Below are 25,349 nucleotides of genomic sequence, written 5' to 3'. Positions count from 1 at the left end.
TGACGACTTGTTCGCTGCTCTGCACACCCGGGCAACATGCCCCCGCTTCCCGCATGACCGGCAGTCGAGGTCTCTTGCCCAGCAACGCTCGCGCCGATGTTTCCCGCCGCAACCGTCGCATGCTGTACTCTCGGCAGGCTTCCGTTGGGTCCGCTTGGACGTTCCCGCCTTCACTTTGCAGACGTCATCATCGGAGTCGCTGCTTGCGTCGTTAGCCCTCTGCTGGTGGACGCGTTGCTCAGCTGTGGCGACCCGTTGTCTCACTTCCCTGGTTGATCTGTCAGCAGCTTCCGCGGCGACAGCCTCGGCATAGGCGGTGGCCCACGTTAACGTAGTTCTTGCGAACAGGCGTTGCTGCAGTCGCTCGTCTCTCAGACCACAGACGAGGCGATCTCGGAGGGCCTCCTCCACATTCGCGAAGTTGCAAGGCCGTGCTGCCTTGCGAAGAGCTGCAACGTACTCAGCTATGGACTCGTTCGCATTCTGACCCCGCTTGTAAAAAGCGTGCCTGCAGGCGATTTCCGACGGCTGTGGAGAGAAGTGTGATTTCAGCTTGTCTGTCAGATTTTTGAAGGATACGGTTTTGATGTCATCTGGTGCCACCAGTGACCGGGCGATGTCAAAAACGCTCTTTCCACACGAGCTGAGTAGAGTCGCCCTCTTCTTCTCCTCCGTCGTGATGTCATTCGCCTCCAGATGGAACTCAAACCTCGTAAGGTAAGAGTCCCAGTCTTCAGTAGTCGGGTCGAAGCATTCGAACTTCTGGCTGCTCGCGGCCATCGTTATGCGCACAGGCGGAGCCACCAGAGCGGGTGGAGCCTGCGGCTGGCCGGCCTCGGCGATCTCCTCGTTGTCCGACATGGGGTTCATTCTAGCGGGGCTGCCTACCCGCACTAGCATCCCATCCTCGTCGCCAATTGTTATGTCGTGCGCTTAACAAAGAGTCGGAGAGTGATTTCAGCAAGAATGCGGTTTATTCTTCAGCTCAGTTACTTCTCCGTTACGGTACAACAATCGCCAGCCAGAACCCATCGAAATATTTACACTGGCTTGTCGATATTTAAACACTCCCGGCTAATGTAGCCACACCCCCTGTACAGATAACAACCTATGAGGTTGAAGATACAATACACAATCACAAGCGGTCCCGCTTTGCATAGTGATTGGTAGACACTTTCTGGGCTAGGGCTCCTATTGGTTACATTAGGATCCTAGCCCAGGGGCGAAGCTTAACATGGTATCTTAATGGGACAGTTCACATAGCAGTTATATATACAAGTCAATACATAACATAAGGGAAACCAACAGGGCCTTTATGCCCAGTCTGAGGCATCTTGCCTGGCTGCAGCTGGAAACAGAATTCTGGAATAAATAGATTCCTACAGCCCAGTCCTGCGTCTATTTGTCCTGCTGTGTTCCAGTAAGTCTGCAAAAGACTGCAGCCTTAGGCTGACTGAGCAAATAGTTCTGAGTTTTTCAAGACTGTACGAAGCCATGGCCATGATCAGTCTGTCTGCTGGCAACTGTACTGTTACCAGTTTGCATCCAAGTACATTCCAGAGTGCCAGTTTTGACCTATAATGGCTTTCATTCTGTATGCATCAGAATAACTACATGCTGGATCAAATGTGTAATTCCCCTATGCCGGTGCCTCGGAATCTGGACTATATTGCAACCCAGAGCAGAGGCTAGCACTCCGAAACTAAATGCCGGTGGCTAAAATCTTGCATTGTTTTCTTCTGTGTGTGTTTGTATTATCCGGTAAAAGCCAGCTGGGTGTAGTGGTTAAGAGTGTCGGACTGTAATTCAGAGAACCAGGTTTGATCCCCCTCTCCTCCACACGAAGCCAGCTGGGTGACCTTGGATCAGTCGCAGCTCTCTCAGAATTCTCTCAGCCCCACCTACCTCACAGGGTGTCTGTTTTGGGGAGAGGAAGGGAGGGAGATTGTAAGCCACTCTGAGACTCCTTTGGGTAGTGAAGAGTGGGGTATAAAACCAACTCTTCTTCTTCTTAATAAATAAATAAATAATAAAAAATATTGTTCATGTGTGTTGATGTATGGATCCCACAGACAGGGGAATAAATTGTCAAAAGTTATGAATGTAGAGGATTGAGACTGAGAGAAGAATGAGATGTGTTTATTACAAAATCGTTAATAATTACAAAATACCAAACTTGAGCTTCTGGATTTCAAGTTTTTTGTTCATCTTGTGTGTGTTAAGTGCCGTCAAATGTAGTCATTTGAGAATGCAGAAAAGATAAGCTTAGTAAAATAAATAATGGATTTAGAAATTTAATAAGCAGAAGAAGTGATAAAAGTCTCTTGTATATTATATGTTGTTGGGGGTAGTTGGGTGTTGTTTCTATGTATGTCTGTAGTATATAATGAAAAAAAATAATAAAAGTGTACCCTCGGGTACGTCACTTCTGACTTATGGCAACCCTGTGCATTAATGTCCTTAACAGCCTTGCTCAGGCGTTGCAGACTGAGGGCCCTTGTGGCTTCCTTGATTGAGTCGATCCATCTCATGTTGAATCTTCCTCTTTTCCTGCTGCCTTCTGCTATTCCTAGCATTATTGCCTTTTCAATTTGTTCATCTTGGCCCAGGCTAAATTGAGCACATGTAAAATCCCTCCCAGAGGGAATTCTCCCTTGGTATTTCCCATTCTCCACTATCTCAATTACATAAGATTAAAAAGAAAAGGAATAGCACTTCTTCCCTTTTTGTATTTCCCTCCAGCTGCAGAGGACAGGATTCTGAAGACCATCTGGCATGACAAGTCCGGTCGAAGTCCTCTTCAGACTCTTTATGATATCGACAAGGTGAGTGAATGTGGAAAGAGACGATGAAGCACGTGAAGGCGCTGAACAAACCTGCTGGGGGAATATTTTGTGCACGCAGCAACAGTATCCAGCCAGAAGTGATCCCCTGCTTGCAGAGTGTATCAGAGCGCCCCCCCCCCCCCGGGAGGATTGGCTCCCTGCCCAAAGTGTTTAATATTCATAGATTGGAAGGAAGAGAGAAACTCATTTATATGGAAAAACGCTGTGATGGCATATTCAGAGCCACACTAGAAATGTTGGCGGCAGTCCCTGTGCATCTGAACTGGCTAAGTACCAGTTTCCTATGACGTGGTGGAGCAGGAGGAGGCGATCTACAGTGTGGCCTGGGTGTGAGAGGGGAGCTCAACCCTACTCCTCAAACTATTTCTCACGGGTTGCTTTTCTCCTGATTGGAGCTTGCCACCAGAAGTAACTCTGGACTAGAAACTGATAGTTGGGGAGAAGCTGTTCCAAGGAGAAGGGGAAAGAGGGGGGAAGTTCAGCTGGCTCCCCCTTCAGCCATCATCCCTTAGGGCTGGCAGCTGCCTGGAGGGGAAAAAAGGCCTGTCCTTTTAAGAAAGGCTTAATGGGCTGTTATTTATCACGTGGTGATATTTACCTCAGTGCTCAGAAAAGCTTCAGCTGCCAGTTTCCGTACATGAAGTCTATCTTAAAAGGACAGAGCATTTTTCTTCAGGCCTGTTGGCAAGTTTGTCAATACTGTGGTTTAAGTGTATCTTCTCCTACCCTGCTTTATGAGAACTGGGCTAGACTCGGGTTGAGCTACTGTCATGTCTAGTCGCATCCTCAAGAAGTGGGGGGTTTAGTGAGCAAGGTGAACCCCTTATAAAGAACTGTCAAAGCGTTTACTTAAAATCATCTCTGTCGATACAGACGGTGTTCCAGTCTTTCCTTCTGTTGGAAGCCAGACCACAACAAGCCCTGCTGTGATGCACCAGCATATGGGCAAGGGTGATTTTGCACAGGTTGCCAGTCCCATTAGTTGATCTGCTAGGAAACTGAGGCCCTTTGCCTTTCTATAATTGCAGAAGGGTTGACAGCGGGGGTGGGGGCATTTCTCACTCTAGCATTGTGTGTACATCTGGGGAAAGGTTAAGCTTTTCTGCTCATTCCCACTCAGTAAGGACCCCACCACCACCACCGCCTTCAAAGCACGCACCAAGGAAGTCTGTATCAGGGTATTGTCCAAATTGAGCCTCATCTTTCAATGGACAGCTCCCCTCCAGGTACCTTTCTGAGCCACTGTTGACTTTTTTTTCAGATTGCTTGCAGAAATTAGAATGAATGGCCTCAGATCCTTCAGCAGCACAGCCACAACTTCTTGGCTGCAGGCAGAGTGAGGATTCTGGCAGTCTGATGGTGAATATTTTTAGATCCCATGGAACCTCCCTGACATGGCAAACAGCAGAAGGAAATCTGGGCCATGCTATTTTTGTCCTATAGCTCAGGAAGTGAGTTGCAGTGCGGCATTGTGTGGTTAGATAGTGGAACTTGGGCTAGGGAAATCCCCACTTCATCCATGAAGCTCACCAGGTAACCTTGGACCAGGCTTGTAGTGGGAAAGATTATGGTGGAGGGTCATGAGTCCATTGAGAAGAGGGGCTAAGTCCCCATCACCCTGAACCCTGAGACTCGTTGAGCAGGGCCTGATGAGGTTACAGGTGAGGGTCCAGAGATGTCATATGGTGGGGCCTGTGGTGTCGGGCTAAATGGCAGTAACAATAGTAGTACTTCCCTATGTAGAGATAAAGAGGAGAAAAGAGTAACTTAAGAATTATGCAGAAGGTTGTAGCACTGTGGGAAGGCATACATAGGGGGGAAAGGGAGGAGGGTAGGATATAGAGGGATAAGAATTGTTATACAAATGTTGGACTTTGTTGAATATATCCTAAAAATAAAATGTTTACAAAAAAACAACAACAACAGTAGTACTTCCCCACACCACTAGTAATGGAGCACATAGTCTGAAGGGAAGGGCAAAGCAAAGACAAATAAAATGGAAATTAACTATATGCTAAATCTAAATTGTTGTATTGCCTCCCACCACAAATTTACATTAGTAGTTCTTACCACAAGGAGGCAAGCATAGAAATCTTAGAAGAAGCCCTATAATTGCAGTGGGGCACACCTTCAGCTATCCAGGGAAAGGTGGTTCACTCGTGATTATACTATGAGTCCTTTGTTGATCTAATCAGTGGACCTTCATACTTCTCCCAAGAGATGTTGTTGCAGAACACAAGATTGTAGGGCAGGATTCCAGACTGTGTTGGGAAAGCTGGGGGGTGGGGAGACGGTGATTAATCAATGCCTTAATTATTAAAATGGAAGATTCCTGAGTTACCACCGGCCTGGAACCATTTCCTCCCACCTAGAAATTAAGCCCTGATACCATGTAGCAAGAGGAAGGTGGTGACTGTATAGTGATCAGAAGGCAGACTGTTTGCAGTTTTAACATACAAAAATTCATTATTCTTGGCGCAGATTAATCCTTGCAAATACCATATTATTCAGTAGTGAACACTGGTTTAACTTTAGACTGCCTGAATATTATGCCCCCTCAGCCTTCTGGCCTTCTGCAGTAAAGTATTTATTTGAGCATTATGCTTCTTTAGTGTAAATTGCAGATTGGAGGGGGAGGGGGAGAACAGGAGCTTTACAATGCTTATTCATTGGTGAGTAAAAGGCATTTGGCACATGCTCAGAGGCATTTGTTTTCTTGCACAGACAAGTTACACAAGGAGGTTTGCAGTTAATGATTAAAACCCAACATCATGCTGAATGAAAGTGGTACTGATTTTCTGCCCCCCCCCCAAATGCTTTACTTACCGCTGAAGCAAATTTTCCTGCTGCAAACAGAGGGGACAGTCCCAAAACAGTATAAATCTCACACTGGTTTTCTACACAGTGTTCTGCCTACTTAACTGTGGGTGTTAAAGCAGTGAGAAAGAAACAAACATGAAGTAAAGGATCAGAAAAGGAGATATGGCACAGCAGAAGAGAAGGAATTAGGTCAGAAAGGGGTCAAGTGAATCAGCTCTGACAATCTTGTCTCTTTCACTCCTGCTTCCTTCCCAGGGAAAGGGACAAAAATTGCCTGCACGTTTCCCCTTATATCTCTGCAACAAAAAGGACTACAGACTTAGAAAGATGGAAATTCACAGGTGTGGGATGACACATTTTCCAGGGGGGACAGCTTTTCCAACAAACACACCCGATAGCTATGGTCCTTTGGCCACTCACTCTTAGCCTAACTTTACCCTTGTGTTGGCAAGGGAGAACAAAATATACTGCCTTGAGCTCCCTGGAGAAAGTGCATTCCTGTATGTTAGACAGTGCACCAACTGATCCCACCACAGCTTTTGCCATGATGAGAAGGGATCTTAAAACTCTTCCAGGCACATGATAAAGAAATGGAAATGAGTGAACATGTTGCCCCTCTTGTTATAGACATTCCAGTGGAGTGGCCAGGTTAGTCTGCTGTAGCAAAACAAAACAGAAGTCCAGTGGCATTTTAATGACTAAAATTTATTCCAGAATGATGTTTCATGAGACAGTACTCACTTATTCAGATAGACTTTGTACCTGAAGTTAGCTCTGTTTTGTGAAACCTCTTACTGGAATAAACCCGAGTTTTTAAGGTGCCACTGGACTTCATTTTCATTTTCTTGTAAATGTAACAGGAACCTGTATCTGAACCTACATATTTCTCCCAGTGGGGCCAGGGGCCATTTGAGGATGGCTAAGTTGCAAGAGGGAGCCATGGTGGCTCAGAGGTTAAGACGCTGAGCTGCAGACCAGAAGGCCTATAGTTTGGCAGTTTTAGACCCGAGTTGCCGCATGACGGAGTGAGCTCCTGTCTCTAGTTCCAGCTCCTGTCAACATAGCAGTTCGAAAGCAAGAAATTGCAAGTAGATAAATAGGTACCGCTTTGGTGGGAAGGTAACAACGTTCCGTGTGCCTTGGTGTTTAGTCATGCCGGCCACATGTCCACGGAAACGTCTTCGGACAGCGCTGGCTCTTCAGCTTGGAAATGGAGATGAGCACCGCCCCATAGAGCCGGATTCAACTAGCTTTCGAGCAAGGGAAACCTTTACTTTTACCTTAAATTGCAAGAGGAAGAAGGATTTAAGTCTCCTTCCTCTGGTGCTGTGGTCCCCATCTGAATCAGGCCCCCGTGCCCCTGAACATTTAATAAAAAGCTCTGTCTACACCACGTGGCATCATCATCACGTTCCTCATATTCCCCACTATCTGTTCTGCTTGCACTGGCATAGGCAACATGAGGTTTTGCTTACAAGCTTCAGATTAGGAGATTGGTATTGCTAGCTTTCTAGGAAAGAGAGGACTAGTATGAACTGAAAAAAAATGAATAAATTTATAAATGAATAATAAATCCAGAAATAACAAGTCCTGCCTACAAAAGCAAGGGATTCCATAGTGTTTCACTCCCTTGGCTGACCAGTTTGGAACATCCAGACTTCCACATGGAAATCTGAATTCCTTCCTCAAGAACACAACACCCTTGCTCCTATTTGTGCATTTACTTATGCCAGGTAGAAGGGAAATAGAGTCAAGAACCTCAGATCATGACAGAGGAGGTTGAATTCCCTTCAGCTTCCCATTCAGTCTTGGTTTGTGTAAACAAGTCTGAAGCTGAAGTAAATTCTGAGGTTATCTTGGGTTGTATAATCCAGACCTGGAGGCAATTGCTTTTCTGCTTACCTTGCTGATCTGACCCCTGAAAGTGGATGTCATGATGGGCGGGTAGCTGACAGATTGCACCTTTTATGATATAGTTTACACCATCAGTGGTTTACAGCACGGTAATAATGCCTCACACTGCAAAGCACTATATCAAAACTGCCACACGTATGTCAACCTTCTGCTCTCCAGAGATTGGTCTAGTCAGAGATTGGTTCTTCTAGGTCTTGTTCTCTTGAACAGCAGATGAGGCAGGAATACCTTCTGTGGACAATACGCCTTCAGACTACAGATGAGGCCTGGTATGAATGAGTGGTCATCCATTCAAAATACTAATTCCCTACAAATAAAAAGCTGGAAGGATTTAACACTAAATTGACCTGCTAGATTTCTGTTTGTGGGGATTTCTTTCAATGAAGGAGCATTCAGGTTGAAGTTTTACAGTCTACACCCAGGTTTACCACCTCACATGCTGCCAGAGAGAACTAAGCCAGAGACTCCATGAAGTGATCTAATTTATGCCAAGACTGATGCTTGGCAAGGGAGAGGTAAGGTGCCCACTACAGATGCCAGGATGCTGTCTGGGTGTGGTAAGCATAAATGGCTTGTGCCAGACTACAATTTCTTCTCCTCTTAAAAAAAACAACTCAAAACTCTAAAATGTTACTTTTGACAATTAAGGAAATGGAAATAAGGAAATACAAGCCAGATAACTGCTCTCACAGCAGCAATAAAGACTCCCTGGTGAGCCCATATAGCAAACAGAATGACTGTTTAGTGTTATAACATTTATGCCTTAATGTCTCCATTGTGCTTACTTGGGGGCTGTGGTAAACATGCTGTTTCTTGACTGCCTTGTTTATGACATTATGCAAACACATTTTAGAGTTAATATATATATTAAAATTCCTGTGGCGTTTAAATAATGGGAAACTGGGTGAGTAAACAGTCCTTGTTATAATCCAGGTTCCATCATCTCAGCCCAGCAGCAAGAGCCCTGCCATCGGTTTTCTCTTGTCGGGTGGCTGCCTGTTAGCCTTGGCCTCATTCCCCATCTTATATGGAATAGTAGATGCCAGTGGGTGAGGAACTGCACCAGACAGGGCAGGCTGAGTCAGCACGTTCCCGGACTGTGAGAAAACAATGGCCGACAGTTGTCAGGAATCCTTGGAAGGCACAGAGTGAAGAAAGCCAAGGTATACTGCCACAAGAAGGAAACCCTGTGTCATGCAGTTAGTTGTATTACTGACATCCTAAGAACATAAGAACATAAGAGATGCCAATGTTGGATCAGGCCAAAGGCCCATCCAGTCCAACACTCTGTATCACACAGTGGCCAGAAATACCAGGTGCCATCAGGAGGTCCACCAGTGGGGCCAGGACATTAGAAGCCCTCCCACTGTTGACCCCCCCCCCCAGCACCAAAATGACAGAGCATCCCTTCCCCAGAGTCCCTATCTATACCTTGTGGCTAATAGCCACTGATGGACCTCTGCTCCATATGCTTATCTAATTCCCTTTTGAAGCCGTCCATAACTTGTAGCCGCCACCACTTCCTGTGGCAGTGAATTCCAAGTGTTAATCACTCTTTGGGTGAAGAAGTACTTCCTTTTATCCGTTCTAACCCGACCGCTCAGCAATGTCATGGAGTGCCCACGAGTTCTTGTATTGTGAGAAAGGGAGAAAAGTACCTCTTTCTCTACCTGCTCTATCCCATGCATAATCTTATACACCTCAATCATGTCACCCCTCAGTCGTCGTTTCTCCAAGCTAAAGAGCCCTAAGCGCCTTAACCTTTCCTCATAGGAAACCTCCTGCTGTGCAGCAGACTGGAGTTTGGTTTTAGAGCTACAGTTTTGTTTTTATAGAAGTCCTGCATGGCAGCAATTTAGCAATACTTGCAATGCAAACATGTATCCTACCACTCCATCCAGCAAAGTTTGAAGCCTTCCACCAGCCCTGTGACCCTTCTTCTGGGGGAAGTGGCTCTTCCACCCCTCTTTGGTGTAGTGGTTAAGAGTGGTGGACAGTAATCTGGAGAACCGGGTTTGATTCCCCACTCCTCCACATGAAGCCAGCTGGGTGACCTTGGGCCAGTTACCATTCTCTCAGAGCTCTCTCAGCCCCACCTACCTCATAGGGTGTCACAGGCAAAGAATCTGCCTTTTAAGAAATTTGCTATCGGATAGCTGGGCAGAAGTTACATCAGGTGGCTAGGTTCGAATGGCTTGCCCTAAGAATTAGAAAATCTATAGTAGCTCGAAAAGAGAATTAAGATTAAGTTTTATTAATTTTAACCATTATGGCTTTTATGGTGTTTTTATAACCAGTCTTAAAATTCTGTTCCTATTTTAATGTGATATCTTTTACCCATGTTACAAAGTGACATTGTTTTATGCATTGGTCAATGACTGTGAATAAAACTTATCTATCTACCTCACAGGGTGTCTGTTATGGAGAGAGGAAGGGAAGGAGATTGTAAATCACTCTGAGACTCCAAGTGAAGGGCAGGGTATAAATTCAGCTCTCCTCCTCCTCCTCCTGCTTCTCCACCTCCTCCTCCTCCTCCTCCTCTCTTTAAGCGGAAGGTGTCAAACTTCACCAAACAGAGGGGTAGGCCTCTGTCTCGAGTGTAAAGCAGAGAATCAGCTTCATTGTGTATCATCTTTGAATTCATCTTTATTTGTTACAATCATAGATCAGCCATTGCGTAGCAAGATAAAAGTGGATGCTACTCAAAACTTACTTTATTTAGGGAATTTGTATGCTGCCTCTCCAAAGAATTGCTTGAGATAGCTCACAAAGTAAAAAAAACCCCAAGTTCAATAAAACCATAAAGCAATAGTAAAATTATCAATATTTAAACAAACCATAACAAAAATTAAGTATCTTAAAATGATATCCATAAAACAGCTCCCAGGGATGGAAGCTGACCATAAAAGCAGCTTTAAAAGACGGAATATTTCAACTAAAAGCCTGGTCGGGAGAAGTGTTTTGCCCTGGTGTTTACAAGACAGTACGGGAATGCCAGCTGAGCCTTAAGGGGGGAGGACCCTTCCAGGACAGTGTACCTGGGTTTGTTGTTGTTCAGTCGCACAGTCGAGTCTGACTCTTTTCGACCCCATGGACCAGATCACACCAGGCCTTCCTGTCTTCTGCCTTCCTCTGAAGTTTGCTCAAATTCATGTTCGTTGCATCTATGACACTGTCTAACCATCTCATCCTTTGTCGTCCCCGTCTTCTTTGACCTTCAATCGTTCCCAGCATCAGGGTCTTCTCCAGTGAGTGCTCCCTTCTCATTTGGTGGCCAAAGTATTTGAGCTTCAGTTTCATTATCTGGCCTTCCAGGGAACAGTCAGGGTTGATTACTTTTAGGATTGACTGATTTGATCTTCTTTGCAGTCCAAGAGTAAACCTGGGTTTACTCAGAGGAAATAAACACAGCAGCCCGAACTCACATGCTGAAACTGGAGCTTTTTAGGGCTGCAGAGAACTGTCGACATCTAACTGGTATTGGAAGGAAAAGAAAGGGAGGGTTCTTCTGTAAATTAATGTTGTTTTGTGGTCCCCTAGAAGAAGGTTCTGATGAGTGGGGAAATACAAGAAAGGGAGAGCAAGCCCCAAAGAGGTAATTCAGAGCTTGAACTTGTTCAGGCCTAGGGTAGTACTGTGCCCTGCTGAGCAGCCTGGAATGACTCTCCCAAACAGATGGGGCTGACAGAGGAAAGGAATGCAATAAGGAGAAGGAAGAGAAATATTTGCATAGCCCAAAGGCAGATTTCTGACCATGTCATTCCATCCAAAGTTGACTTTGCCCAGCTCAAAGCACTCATCCTGGCATTTGGTGCCAGCATGTGAGGCCTTTCTTTTCTCTTCAACCAGTGTGCAATACCCATGGTAATTTAGAGACCCCTTAGCGGCACACTCCTCCTGTCCATGCAAGCAACTTGGGTCACCCTCTTTCATTGCGTACAGAGCGGTACTTCAGATGTAGTGACAGTAGTTACTCTGGATTAATTCTTTTGGACTACTGAGCTATTATTTGGGAATCCAAAATAGCAAGTTGTGGCAGTCATCCTTAAAAGCCCCGCCTCTCCTCAAGGACTCTGAATGAATCCTTGTGATTTAGGCCTCCCTCATGCAAATCCAAGTGACTGTCAGCCAATCAGAGCCCATGGAGCTCCACTGGATGGGAGGGGGTGAGCCAGCTTCCGCTTGGGTGGTGGAAAGTCACAGCTGACTCACCCTTATGGTTTCCAAGGCAGAGGCCATTGCCCGCCTCCCAGTCACAACCCTGGTATTTGTTGGTGGTCTCCCATCTTCAGATTTTAGATCTTTAGAGAGCACATAGCTTACATGCTACCAATCCTTTATTCAAAGCTTGTGCCCCTCCCCCTTATCTGATTGCAGGTGGTTGGGGTTTAAAGAACCTCTAGGAGAGGCCAGAGTGGGGGACTGGATATTTTTCCATCCAGAAGGCAGTTGCATCAGAGCCTCCCTCCGCCCATAGCCACCACACAAGTAGAGGGGGAGAGAATAGAGACCTGTGAGCCACCATTTGAGGGAGGTGGGTGGTACTGCTAAGGAATTCTGAAAACAAGCTTCATATGCTATGGGCACAGGTACATTACTATGCTGTATTGGGATTCCAGCAGTTTAAAAGTCAGTTTACCCCAAAGAACTCTAGGAATTGCAGTTTGAAGGGTGTGCTGCAAAACTTCAAAGATCACAGCCCCCTCTCCCTTCCGTTTCTGGGGGATGGATTAATTTATTAAGAAGACAGTTAGATCTGTGTATAGATACACTCTCTATGGCTCCAGTCACACTGGCCAGAAAATGCGGGGGGGGGGGAAGAGTGGCTGTTTGCCCCGGGGCTAAATAACGTGCGGTTGCGCGATCCGACGTCCCGTGGAGGTCCCAAGGTTAGGGGGGAGGTGCCGATCACACCACAGGCAAAGAAGTGGGGCGGGGCGGCAAACGGAGTTGTGTTTGTTTTGTTTAAACTGAAGTGTGTGCATGCTCCGTTGGGTGCTTGTGCGCATCCCGTGGAGACTTAATAAAAACCTTTGTGCACTCTTCAGAGTCTGTTTCAGGTAAACGACCCCTCAACCCCCCACTCCTCCCCCTTCCTTGATCTGCTCCGTCCTTCTGCCCTTCTCCCCTGACCCAAATCTCACTCTCAGCCCCCCCCCCTTTCCTGTGTTGCGTTTCATCTGGCTGCTCTCCTCTTCTCTGCACGACTCAAGTCTTAGCGAGCTGCTCAGTTGTGTGGTTTTGTTTTTTAAACTACAGTTTGTGCATGCTTCGTTGGGTGCTTGTGCGCATCCATGGAGACTTGGGGGGGAACCCTTTTTGCTAGGGGACATGGGCAGGCGCCGGAACTACCACCGGAAACGCGATCAGACGTCCACCCTTGCCCCGCGGTTTCCGGAAACTAGTACCTCCGAGGTACTAGTTTTTTAACCGCGCGTTTTCGTGGGAAGCCTTGGGTGAGCCACGGGAGCTCTATGCTTCCCAGATGTGGCGGTGAGATCACGCCCAGAAAATCTGCCTATCTTCCGTCCCTGTAGCATGGCTAATGCTCCGTGTGACCACAGCCTATGACTACTTTTTATCGTCACAGAATGAGTCCTATCCTTGCCTGATGGAAGAGGCTAGGCAAGATATTACATATTCCAGATAGGTAGCCATGTTAGTCCGTAGCAGCAAAATAAAACAGGAGTCCCGTGGCACTGTAGAGATTTAACAGATTATATTCCAGCATAAACTTTTCTGAGTTAGAGCTCACTTCACCAAAGGCACGTGAGACATCTTCGTGCATCTGACAAAGTGGGCTCTGACTCACAAAATCTTGTGCTGGAATAAATTCTGCCTTGCCAGTGGACTCCCTGCTTAATTCCTTCATGCCATGCATGCTTTGGATCTTCCTTTTAGGTTTTATCTTTGGCATGAAGGAAACAAACAACCTCAGTCTGGCAAGCCTAATTGCTTCCATTCTCCACCAGCAACTGCAGCTTGCTAAAGCCGGTTCCAGGACGGATGTGAAGCTCAGAATGAGGAACTGAATAAGAGCTTTCCCCTCCAGCTGGCTTTTCACCTGTTTCACCTACTTGTTTCTGCTTGCTACCATTCTGTGATCCTCACACCACTTGAATCCCAGTCTGCTAGGTTAAGTAAACCATCAGTGGCAATCTACAGTTAAGGGAGAGAAATATTATTGCTCCCTTTTCTTTTCCCCTTGGCCACATTAAAGGCAGTCACAAGAGCGTGCCCTTTATCTCCAGAAGAAATGCAGTCTTCACTATTCATTCTAGAATGGACTAAAAGCAGTTTCCTCCTACCATTCTTAAGTTCCATGGAAGAATGGCATTCACTCTGTTCTGCTTCGTTGCCGCATAAAAGATAGCTAGCTGGCAGAGAAGGAAGTGGAGAAGAGCCTGCTAGCTGGCTAACAGCAATTGAATAGCATCTAGCTGACTTTATTCTCTTACTGCTCCACAGGTATTTAAGGCCCAGCCATGCCCAAAGTGCTGTTGTCCTTTGGCTCTTAGCTTCAGGGCTGTAGCCTAGGCTGAAGCCGAAGATCATTCAGGAGAGCGAAGGTCTGCTCTGTACTTCTGTTGCCTCCTGTCTTCCTCTGTTCATCTCAATAGTTTTTTCCTTACTGGACTATAACCCACTTCGGGAAGAAAAGCAGGATATAAGTAAATAAAATTAAAACGTGGCACTAAACAAGGAAGGTAGCTCTACGAGCTTAATGGTCATCCTGCAGTAACCCTTTCCCTCTTGTGTTTCCTCAGGTTGAGCTGTCTTCCCTGCAAGCTACTCACCAACAGAGGCGAGACCTTCTAAGCAGAGTGTGTAACCGTTACACCCGCAAGCGACGCCTCCTGACTCCTGATGACTTGCGCCACTTGGTCGTTGACGATGTCCATGGTCTGCTTTACTGCTATGTCCCCAAGGTGGCCTGCACTAACTGGAAGCGCGTCATGATGGTCTTGACGGGGCGCGGCAAGTACCAGGACCCTTTGGACATCCCAGCCAACGAGGCTCATGTGTCATCCAACCTGCGCACCCTCTCTGAGTACAGCACTCCTGAGATCAACTACCGCTTGCGTAACTACCTCAAGTTCATCTTTGTGCGGGAACCTCTCGAACGGCTGGTCTCGGCCTATCGCAACAAGTTCACTCGTAGCTACAACACAGCATTCCACAAGCGATACGGGACCAAGATCATCCAGCGGCATCGGCAAGACCCAAGTGAAGAGGCCATGGAGCGCGGCCACGATGTGCGTTTTGAGGAGTTCGTGTACTACCTGCTGGATCCACAGACACAGCACGAGGAGCCTTTCAATGAGCACTGGGAGAGGGTGCATTCCCTTTGCCACCCCTGCATCATCCACTATGATGTAATAGGCAAGTACGAGACATTGACAGAGGATGCCAACTACATCCTGCGACTGATTGGGGCTGACGCAGGCGTCAAATTCCCATCTTCCTCCAAGACCACCAGGACCAATGATGACATGACAGCTAAGTTCTTCCAGAACATTAGCCCCTTTTACCAAAGGAGACTATTTAATTTATACAAAATGGATTATTTGCTCTTCAACTACTCCATTCCTTCCTATTTACGCATCCGGTGAGGCCGGTTACAGGAGACCCTGCCCCTCCCTCTCCATTTTGGACTTCTGCTGTCAACCAGTGGGCAAAAGTAGGAATTGCTTGTCCATTCCCACTCTCAGTGCTGTGGGCAATATGGTGTGATTCTAGTCCGTTAACACTGCAGCCCACAGTTCTGTGTCTTTCTCTCTCTTTTCCAAGTAAAGGGAACTACTACTGTTTCATTGTATTTCCTCCTGTTTCTCAACCAAAGAAAGTTATTTCCAGAACATTCTGGAACTGTGGCCTTTTGTGAGGAGGTGGGGTGGGCAGAGTCAGTCAGGAACAATCTGAAAAGCAATAAAAAGTATGTCTTTTTAGTGTGTAAAATTCCCTCAAACCTCTCTCTTGTACTTCGAAGAAGATGGAATGTGAGCCACCAAAAAGTGTCTTACTGTGAACAGTATCATAGTACGAACAAGGATTTTCTATGGAACAAAGCCGATTTCATCTCCCTTCTACTCTCTCTCAGCTGACATTTGAGCTGGGCACCTCTTAGGGCTTAGTCCCCTGCAAATTTCATTGACATGACGAGAAGTTCCACTGGAGCGGTGCTTAGTAGATTACCCACCTGGCCTCTGTGTGGTGTACATGCTGTGCTTGTGTGCATCAATAGCCCAACCAAGAGTAACAACCAATTATTTTCTTCAGTCAACATAACATTGGATTGTTATGGCCTCCTGTTTTTGTGGTGGCGGTGGTGAGTAAGTGAGTTGCAAAACACCTGCAGACAGAGGGTCATCAATGTTTCTCCATTACCAGCTTGGGGGAAGTCCATTGAACCACTCGGTATCTTTGGATCCCATCACCCTCCAACCCTGCAAATGGGATTGCTGTTCTCTATGCAAAAGTGCACAGGGCACACACCCCATAGATCCAGTGTTTCGTTTGTTTCTGAAAATGTGCACTTGCAGCTCACCATCGGTTTCCTTTCTCTCCTATCACCCCGGGAGGCTGAAAAAACAAACCCCTTCAGGGTGACAGCCACCACTGCTTGTTTCCCTTGAAATCTCTTGTATTCTTTACCGTTGTGTCCTTTGGTGGGGGATAGACTTCCTCCAGATTATATTCATGCAAACTGCATTTAGAAAGAGCCAGGTGACTTGCTCTCATCTGGAGAGAAGGGATCGCAGACCCAGGGAAGAAGTGGGTTCTTTTGGCATTCTAGCAACAGCTGGTAGAGGAAGAGCACAGCACTTGGAACAGGGCTGTTCTGCTTTGCTTGTGCCCTACACCTGGATGACCTTCCCTTCCATTAAACTTGGCTTAATCCCTTGTGGTGGGACATCGCCACATAACAAGAGCCAAGCTGGATCAGAACAGCGGTCCGTCTAGTCCAGCCTCCTGTTTCACACCGCTGCCAACCAGTTGCCCTGGAGAGACCAAGGCCTTCCCCTGATGCGTCTGAACTCTGGGCTTCAGAGGTTTGTAGCCTCTGAATGTGGAGGTTCCCTTTACTAACCATAGTTGATAGGCATTGACTGACCCATTCTCTATGCATCTGTCTTATCCCCCTTTTAAAGCCAGTTGTCGCTTCTCACCCAAAGAAGCTGCCTTCTTAGGTATGGGCCAAATCTATCTCCAGGCATTTCTGTTTATTTTTTTGGGAAGCACTTTGGAGTCCTGGGGAAGAGAATGCACTCTAGAAATGGGAAAATAGGAAACTTTAAGCAATGATCATGTGGGATTTGGAGGCACAGTGGAGCATGTGAAAGTGGCCACGGTGCCTGTGTGGGAAAAGACAGCCGTGTGGGTAAGCCCTTGCCAGGCTGCCAAGCTTTGTAGCAATTGTACTTGAAGCATCAGTCTTGAAACTGTAAATCTGAATTGGTCCAGGGGGCCACTTTTGCTTAAATAAAGCCTGCCTTTCCCATCCTGCATTCATTTTTTTTGTCTGTGTGCACAGGGTGTAGCCTGTTATATAAATGTGCTGCTAATTGGATGGCGGTAGTAATGTGTCGGATGCTGGCGTGAAAGGGTGTGCAGTGCAGCACAGATGTTTGCAAAGGGTTCCTTGTGTTTCGGTAGGATTAAAAATGAAACGGTTTATGCAAAAGCACAGCAGCTTGGTTCTTCCGCTATCATGTTTTTTGAACACAATACCCCTCTCTGATGCATTAGACCAAAATGAAATCCACACGTGGGGAAGTCTGCAGTTGACACTGCCCAGAGGTGGGTGCTAATCCAGGTAGACTGATTTATCCAAACTGAATTTAATTTATTCCGGAGAGAGAGATTTTTGAAAGCGATGTATTTATTTATTACCCATGGTATCTGCTTCCCCCCCTAAGGAGTTTAGGCATACATCGGAATTCTCTTTACAGCAACCCTGCAAGATAGGCAAGGGCAAAAGAACGTGACTGGTCATAAGTCACATAGTTTGATGGCCGAGCAGGGATTTGAAGGTGGGTCTCCTCACTCAAAGTCTGGCGCATTCCATCCACTATACCACACTGGTTTTGCATTGAATACTTTGGGTTAGGAAAGTGGCATGGAGAGAAGACTGAAGCCCCTCCTCTCCTGTGCCATGGTCCTCATCTAACTTGCTCCCCTGCAGCACTTGAGGGTTGAGTTCTCACAGTGAACTCGCTTCTGCCATCCTGCTGCAAGTCCCCATGGCAATCGATGGTGTCTTAACCTTAATATCTCATGTGAGCCTTATCAGTACCAGGAAAGGGACAATTGCAAAGGGCAGTTGCTACTCAGTAGAGTGGTGAACTCTGGCTTTTGTCTAGTGGAGCAATTGACAGCTGCAGTGACTGGGACACTGTTTACATGCATCCTTCTAAAGAAACTTTCAGTGATGGATTGTTGACAAACTGAACGGTCTGTACGGGAAGTGAAAGGTCATTTTGAGGTAGGTAAAAAATGCAGGTACAGGATAAAAAAAGGAATGCGGAGCTGCTAAGAAGGTTGGCAGGGAAAATGAAAATAGGGAACTTCATACATAGCTTAGAAACATGAGAAGTGGACAGTTTATAGTAGGAAGGAAGAGGAGAAACAGTTGCTTTAGGGGGCTATGTGAGCCAAAGAAGAGATGGGATGCAAGGGGAGAGAGATGGGCTGAAGTCTACATGCCGAGTTTGGCTAGCTTGCAAAATTGACAGATGGTTCAGTCATTCATTTTTTTACAATTTTTATTTTTTTTAATTGCAGTTTTCCCCCAAGACTCAAGGCAGTTTATGGTATGCCAAAGCAAGAGATATTATATAGACATGTATAAAACACAGAGCAATGAGAGCAATCAAAATGCCAGTCACAAAATCTGATGCAACACCAAACAGAAAGCATAGCCCAAAGTACAGCTATTATAAGAAGACCCCCAAGGAATAAACTCTTGTCTTCTAAAGCTTAATAAAGGAATTCTCCATCCCTCTTTGGGTAACCTATTCCATTAAGCCAGGCTGATGCTTGAAAACACTCAGGCTCCAGTATTATTTATTTATTTATTTATTATCAATCACACAGTAGTAGCTGTGTGAACCATTCTAGGTGTAGGAAGTGATGGAGAGAAGGCATTGGCCAGACAAATGTAACTGGCAGACCAGTTCATATTGGGAGATGCAGGCCTTCAAATGAACACTTTGGGATATGGTGTGGATGGCTCCTCATTTTTTGTGTATCTCTGGTTTTTAGCTGTACATTACCACATACATAGGCTTAATTTCGTGGTGTTTCCTATATACCTTTCTTGTAGACGGTTCCCTCAATGCACACTGCTTTGTACTGAGCTGCCCATGAGCACACTGCCGTCCTCCCCAAACCTTGTTGTGACAAAGTTAATTTGTTGCACTCAGTGAGGTCCACATCCAAGAATCTGCCTTATTAGGAAGATGGAACAGATACAAGCATGGCGTTCCGGCCAGTAAAGCAGTCTAGGAGGAAGAAGAGAAAGAAGAAGATGAAGAAGCAGAGTTGGTTTGCCACTCTTAACCACTACACCAAACTGAAGAGAGCATTATGGTAGCTAATTGTCAGCTAACATTCCTGTGGTTACTTGGATGCAAGCCCCACTGGAATCCAGGAGACTTACTTCCATGTAAATGTAATTAGGATCACAGCCTAAATTGTGTTGGGGGGGCATACAGATTGCAATGCCTCCCCAAATACAATAACAGCCTGAGCAAGGTTGTTAATGACAGGATGTTTTGGAGGTCATTAATTCATAGGGTTGCCAAAAGTCAGAAATGACTTGATGATACATAACATGCACGCACTGCAATAAAAAGATATTATATATAAGTATTCCCCTTGTGTAATGAGGCTTCTGATAGTGGTGACCCAGATTCAGGCAAGAGAAATAACTTTGACCTCTAGTCAGGGCCAGCCCCAGCTTATTTTGCACCCTAGACGAGGATCCCTTCTGGTGCCCCCCCCCCGTGCGCCCAGCATGGCTTGGACCCGTTAATTGGATCTGTACCCCGGACCTCCCATTCCCCTGGCACACCATGCTCTTAACACTCACTTTTGCTTTTGTAACTTTGCCTGCTTTGCACATCTGGCTTCCACCAAGGAAGACTCTGCAAAGAAAGGCATTTGCAGTCACAAACAACCTCTGCTTCTCATTTGCCTTGACAGTTCCTTGCTGGAGTTGCCATAAGTCAGTTGCAACTTGAGTGTCCTTATGTAATAGCCCCCCTACTTAGATTCTTCTTTGACTCAGCTGAGTGACCCTTCTGTGCTCAGAGGGCTAAGTTCTTTGGTGGAATTGGTGTTTGTATCATCAGAAAGATCGTAACATGTTTAAAACTCAGTAGTGTTTGCAGCTGAACCAGGACAGCGGGTGTGTGTGTGTGTGCCAGTTTGGCGCCCCTAAGGGCCGGCGCGCTCTAGGCGAGTGCCTAGTTCGCCTAGTGAATGAGCCGGCCCTGCCTCTAGTGATTGTGCTGGGAGAGTTAAGTATATAAAATCAGTGGAACCTAAACATGCTTAATTTACAAAGTTATTCCCTTCTACCTCCACTGAAGTCAGTGGGCTTAGACAGGTATAACTCTGTTTAGGATTAATTTCTCTTACAAAGACCTTAGGATCATCCTATTTCAGCCTCCCAGTACAGGTTGAAACAGTTGCAGTCCTCCAAGCGCATGGATCAGATTAATAGAGAGTAACTGGGCCATGAACACCTTCATGACTGAGCATGGATTGGAACCCAGGGTTGTACTTCATCCATTCCTCCACCCTTGGATCTCCAAGTCTGGCTTGATCCCTGTTTAAGAGGTTGCTGGTTTATTCCCTACCATTTTCATTTTGTAGGCAATAACCTGATTTGGTCAGACGTTGGAAGTGGACTGAGAAGGTCTGGTGGTAGGTAGAAATAATGTGCGGTAGACAAGAGGTTTCCCAAAATTACTACAGACTTCTTCTGGCTACAGTCTTACTTCATGAGACTCAAACATGTACATATGAAAATACTGTCAAGTTGCAACGGATTTATAGTGACCCCAGAAAGGGGCTTTCAAGGCAAGGGAAAAGCAGAGGTGGTGTGCCATTGACTTCCTCTGCAGAGGCTTCCTTGGTGGTCTCCTTAGCTTCTGAAATCTGATGAATCAGGCTATACCATACAGAGACCCAAATAGGAAGATCCAAAAAGGATCACAGGTTGCAAGCCATGGACAGGAAATACATGGTGTTTTGATTTCTTTTCCCACAGTTCCGGTTCCTATTAATATGGCTCATGCCCAACCTATTTCTAGCAAAAGCTGCTGTTTCCAAACAGAGGCCTGTTCCACACTTGGAGCTGTAATGCAACTTCCCTCAGACTTGTCAAGGCAATGTGCCCCCAGTGTAGGCCCCAGCAGCAAGATTCCCTCGAACCTCTCCAGATACATGGAAATTAGAGGTAAGGAGATTTTAGCACTTCCTACAAACAAGCAAACTCTTCGGAACTTTTACTGACAGAAAAGGGGGGGGGGGCAAAAAGACACAAACCAGAACATGGACTTCAAAAAGGCGCTTGTGTTGTATTTATTGCAAAGTGTACATGGACTCAGAGTGGAGCTATGGGGACACCTTGAGGTCAATTGGATGAACTGCTATCGTTGAAAGGGAATGTGATTTCTTTCTAGGCGTTGACACCCCATGCTTTTTATATGGTAATTACTGGTCTGTTCTTTGCCATGTTCTCTGCAAGAATTTCTTCTCCTGCTGCTTAAATCACGGGGTAATTCTGATGTCATTTCAAGTTAATAAGAGGCCAAACCTTCTTTGTGCTTAGGAAATTGACTCTGAGATGGCAATTACAGGGGGAAGGGCTGCCCACAAACTTCAAATAAAGCATGTAGAAAATATGGGATACTATTTTATAGAGAAACTGGAAAGGTACTGAAAGAAGGGATGGGCCACTGGTTTGCCCAGCAGTACTAAGAGCTGGGACAGAGAAGATTTACTTACGAAACTGCAGAAGTACACAGGAGCTATTATATAACAATGCAAGCAATTACAGACCTTTTGCTGTTTGTTCTTCTATCTTTAGAGGATAAATTCCGGTGTACTGGGCAGATGTTATATTTCCTTCTAGGCACTCTTGTGTTCATGAAATGTTTGGTTTTAACTGTGGCAATTTTCCACAGGAGTTTTTTTTTTCATCTCTCTTGCATATTGTGTACATATATGTATGCATACAAACAGAATGTTTTAAATGGTTTAGTATTTATGTTCAGCTGCTCAAAAGGTTTGATGTATTGAAATAATAACCAGGGTAAACAGGCACAATTTCCCCAAGTACATTGGGGTGGATTCTATGCTTCCATCCCACCAGTGCAAGGTTGTTTTTTGTAGGTGGAAGAAGCTTCAGGCGGAAGAGTGGGTGGAAAGAGCAGGTTTCACCTGCTTCTTCCTCCTCACTGGAGCCACCACTGCTGCATGCTCTTTTGACCACACAGGGCTCCCAACCCTCAGCGTCGTAATTTCCGCATCTCAGGCAGCTGCTCAGGGAAGGAGAAGGTGGAGAACACCTGCTGCTGTGAGTCCCTTCTGCTCACATAAACTACATGATCTGACACGTTTGTAATGAACCTAGTGGTTGCAGTGCAGAAGAGTGTTAAAAGGTAATGGTAAAGGTTCCCTTGCTCGAAAGCCAGTCGAATCCAACTCTAGGGTTGCGGTGCTCATCTCCGTTTCAAAGCCGAAGAGCCAGCGCTGTCCGAAGACGTTTCCGTGGTCATGTGGCCGGCATGACTAAACACAAAGGCGCACGGAACGCTGTTACCTTCCCACCGAAGTGGTACCTCTTTATCTACTTGCAATTTCTTGCTTTCGAACTGCTAGGTTGGCAGGAGCTGGAACTAGAGATGGGAGCTCACTCCATCATGCGGCACCCGGGTCTCGAACTGCTGAACTACTGACCTTCCACAGTTTGCCCCTCCGGTACCCCCTTCTGTTGGCCCTGACGGGAGACACCCCCAGCCTCAGGGTGGCAGTAGGGAGCTTGCTATTTCACTTCCTGCTCCCACTGGGGCAAAGGGTCAGGCCTCACACAGCCCTCTTATTTCCGTGTTTCCTTGCGGAGGGGATGTGGGTTGGGGAGCAGTGGCCAGGCAGGCAGGCAGGTGGCTGTGCAGGTGGACACCACCTTGCCGTCATGGTACAGGGGGTTAGGGCAGGAGCAAAATCACTGTGCCTGACTGCCATGCCTACTCGCTTTGCTTTGTCTCACCTCCTGCAATGTGGGAGGGGGGAAGCAGGGTGGGCGCTGCCCTTGCCTTGCCACTGCACCTTGTCACCCTTGCCTTTTTCTCTATGCCTTCTCACTTTACCTTGCCACCTCACCACAGTGGAGGGGCAAGCAGGTTGTGTGCCACCACACCTCACCAGGATGGCATAGTGTGCGTAAGGAGGGCAGGAGTTTGCTTCTTGCTGTCCCTTGGTGTGTGTGTGTGGGGGAGGGTGAGCAGTCACTTAGGGCACCAAAAGTCCTTGGGCCGGCCCTGAGGAAATGGCTTTGGTCAAGTGGCCATCAGGGCTTGAAGAATTGATCTTCCTGACTAGCTGGAGGGAAGGAGCTGCTCAGAGTCTGTGTGAAAAGGAAGTGCAGCATTTAGAGTCTGGGGTTCTTTCCGCATTTGCCTGCCCCTCAGTGTTTGAGTCGAGGCAATTTAAGTCCATGGCAAAACAGCATCCAAATAACCCAGGGCAACAGCAGGCTGAAACAGGGCTGACCACTGAAGGAAGGTAATGTAATGCAGAACGGGAGGAAATGGAATAAAAAGAAGGCTGAACGTGATTTATTGCAGAATGGGGAAAAAACTGGATTAAAAAGAAGGCCAAATTTGATTTTAGTGCAGAATTGCTTGGAGGACACAGTGGTGAACGCTGCGAGTTGGTTGAAGGATTCGGGGGGGGGGTGATGTGGGGTGCAGGAGTGCCCTTTTGCCTCCGCTTGTGTGTTGCCTGTATTTTTGTAAATCAAACACATACTACAAAAACATGGTGAGTCTACAGCACTCTCTCCTCCAAAGGGAACCAAGTGTCGGCCCTTGAAACTTCTCACCAATCACAGTAGCAGCCCGTGTGTTGAAAAATGTGTGATTTTTACATTTTGTTCACAACATGAAGAATAAAGTTGCTATTGCAGCAGTGGCAAAATCATGTTCTGAAACAACAGAATGCTGGCTCTCAAAGCTCCCACTCTGTCAGGAAGGATATGATCGGCCCCAGCTGGTCGGATAATATCAGGAGTTTGCTGATACCTACAACAAGTCCCTCTTGTTGCTAACAGCTGGGGATTTACATTCCCCGATGCAACATGCATGGGTCCTCTTTACCTTTAACACACCTTTCAGCGGTTATCACTTTTCATAACCCCGTGGAGCCATGATAGGAGAAGCTGCCCCTGATTTAATTTGTCACTCTGGGCAGCTATTCAAGATGCAATGGCCTGTCCTTGGTTATATCTATCTATCTTGCTCCTGGCCTTTACTGAGATTTGGTGTAGTGTACAGGTGAGGAGTGTGAGAAGCTCCAAAAAGCTTTCCCATTCACCTTCTCCTGTCAGTCTCCTAATACATGCAAGCTAGGCTGCTTGGAGCAAAAAACCCCTAGAGTTAAAGGTAAAGGTTTCCCTTGCTCGAAAGCCAGTCGAATCCACCTCTAGGGGGTGGTGCTCATCTCCGTTTCCAAGCCAAAGAGCCAGCGCTGTCCAAAGACTTCTCCGTGGTCATGTGGCCAGCATGACTAAACGTTGAGGTGCACAGAACGCTGTTACCTTCCCACTGAAGCGGTACCTATTTATCTGCTTGCAATTTCTTGCTTTAGAACTGCTTGGTTGGGGCCAGAGATGGGAGCTCATTCTATCCCATGGCACTAGGGTCTCGAACTGCCAAACTACAGGCCTTCTTGTCTGCAGCTCAGCATCTTAACCTCTGAGCCACCATGCCATGAAAAGCTTCAAATGCTCATTTCCACACATTAGCCCTCTGTTAAAGGGACAGGGTTTTTTTCCCCTTCAGGCCTCTTGCCAATTCTGTATACAAATGATGTTCTCTTTTCAACACAGATCCGTAAAGTATAATAATGTTTATATTGATCTTCTTTACATATAGCTGTAAAGATTATGATAACTCATACTTGTATGACGTGTTCTGAGCTCTAGGAAAGCACAGTGGAAATGCTAAAAATGATCAGCGGACAGATGTACAGTTTCCATACTCAACTTTGAATTCAGGAGCTGCTCTCCTAACACTACTTTCACAGTATGCTTTTAGCCTGAAAACTGCCAGATTCATTTCAGGCTGTTCAATGGCTTGTTTTCATGCTCTGTTTGGGTTTTTAAATGCTGTGTTTTTAAGTAGCAGCTTTTAATGCTTTGTGTTTTTATTACATTTCATTTCGTAAACTGCCTCGGGCAGCTTCCCCAAAGAGGTGACCTAAAAAGTTTTCTAAATAAATAAATAAATAAGCAAAATTCTATCATACTACCAAAGACCTCAATGTGCCTGGTCCTAGTGGTAATGTTTCTGTGATCTGGAGCACTTCACCTTATGCCAGGTACTGGCAGAACAGCCACCCTCCCACTCACCCCCATCTCAACTCCTGTGCCTTTAAGAGGCAAAACCCCGACTTCCGGTTTTGGTGACTTGCAGGCAGGTGTGCTCCATCGTAGCTCTGATGTGATCGCCCCGAAAACGTGCCGATGGGGTGGGG

At 46.3% G+C, this 25,349-nt stretch overlaps 1 protein-coding gene across 1 annotated transcript in view; it reads left to right on the top strand.

Moving 5' to 3' along the window:
* The window catches only part of CHST13 (carbohydrate (chondroitin 4) sulfotransferase 13), an 85,808-nt gene extending 68,739 nt beyond the window's left edge, over window positions 1-17,069 (top strand). Inside the window, exons 2-3 of the mRNA XM_015429368.1 lie at window positions 2,743-2,825; window positions 14,348-17,069. Coding sequence (XP_015284854.1) covers window positions 2,743-2,825; window positions 14,348-15,193 — 929 coding nt within the window. The 3' untranslated portion in view covers window positions 15,194-17,069. The remainder of the gene's footprint in view (window positions 1-2,742; window positions 2,826-14,347) is intronic.
* Window positions 17,070-25,349: the final 8,280 nt, after the last annotated feature.

The sequence above is a fragment of the Gekko japonicus genome, unplaced genomic scaffold (genome assembly GCF_001447785.1).
Source record: "Gekko japonicus isolate JY-2015 unplaced genomic scaffold, Gekko_japonicus_V1.1 scaffold12, whole genome shotgun sequence".
Lineage (NCBI taxonomy): Eukaryota > Metazoa > Chordata > Lepidosauria > Squamata > Gekkonidae > Gekko > Gekko japonicus.
This window is presented reverse-complemented; position numbering and strand designations above follow the sequence as displayed.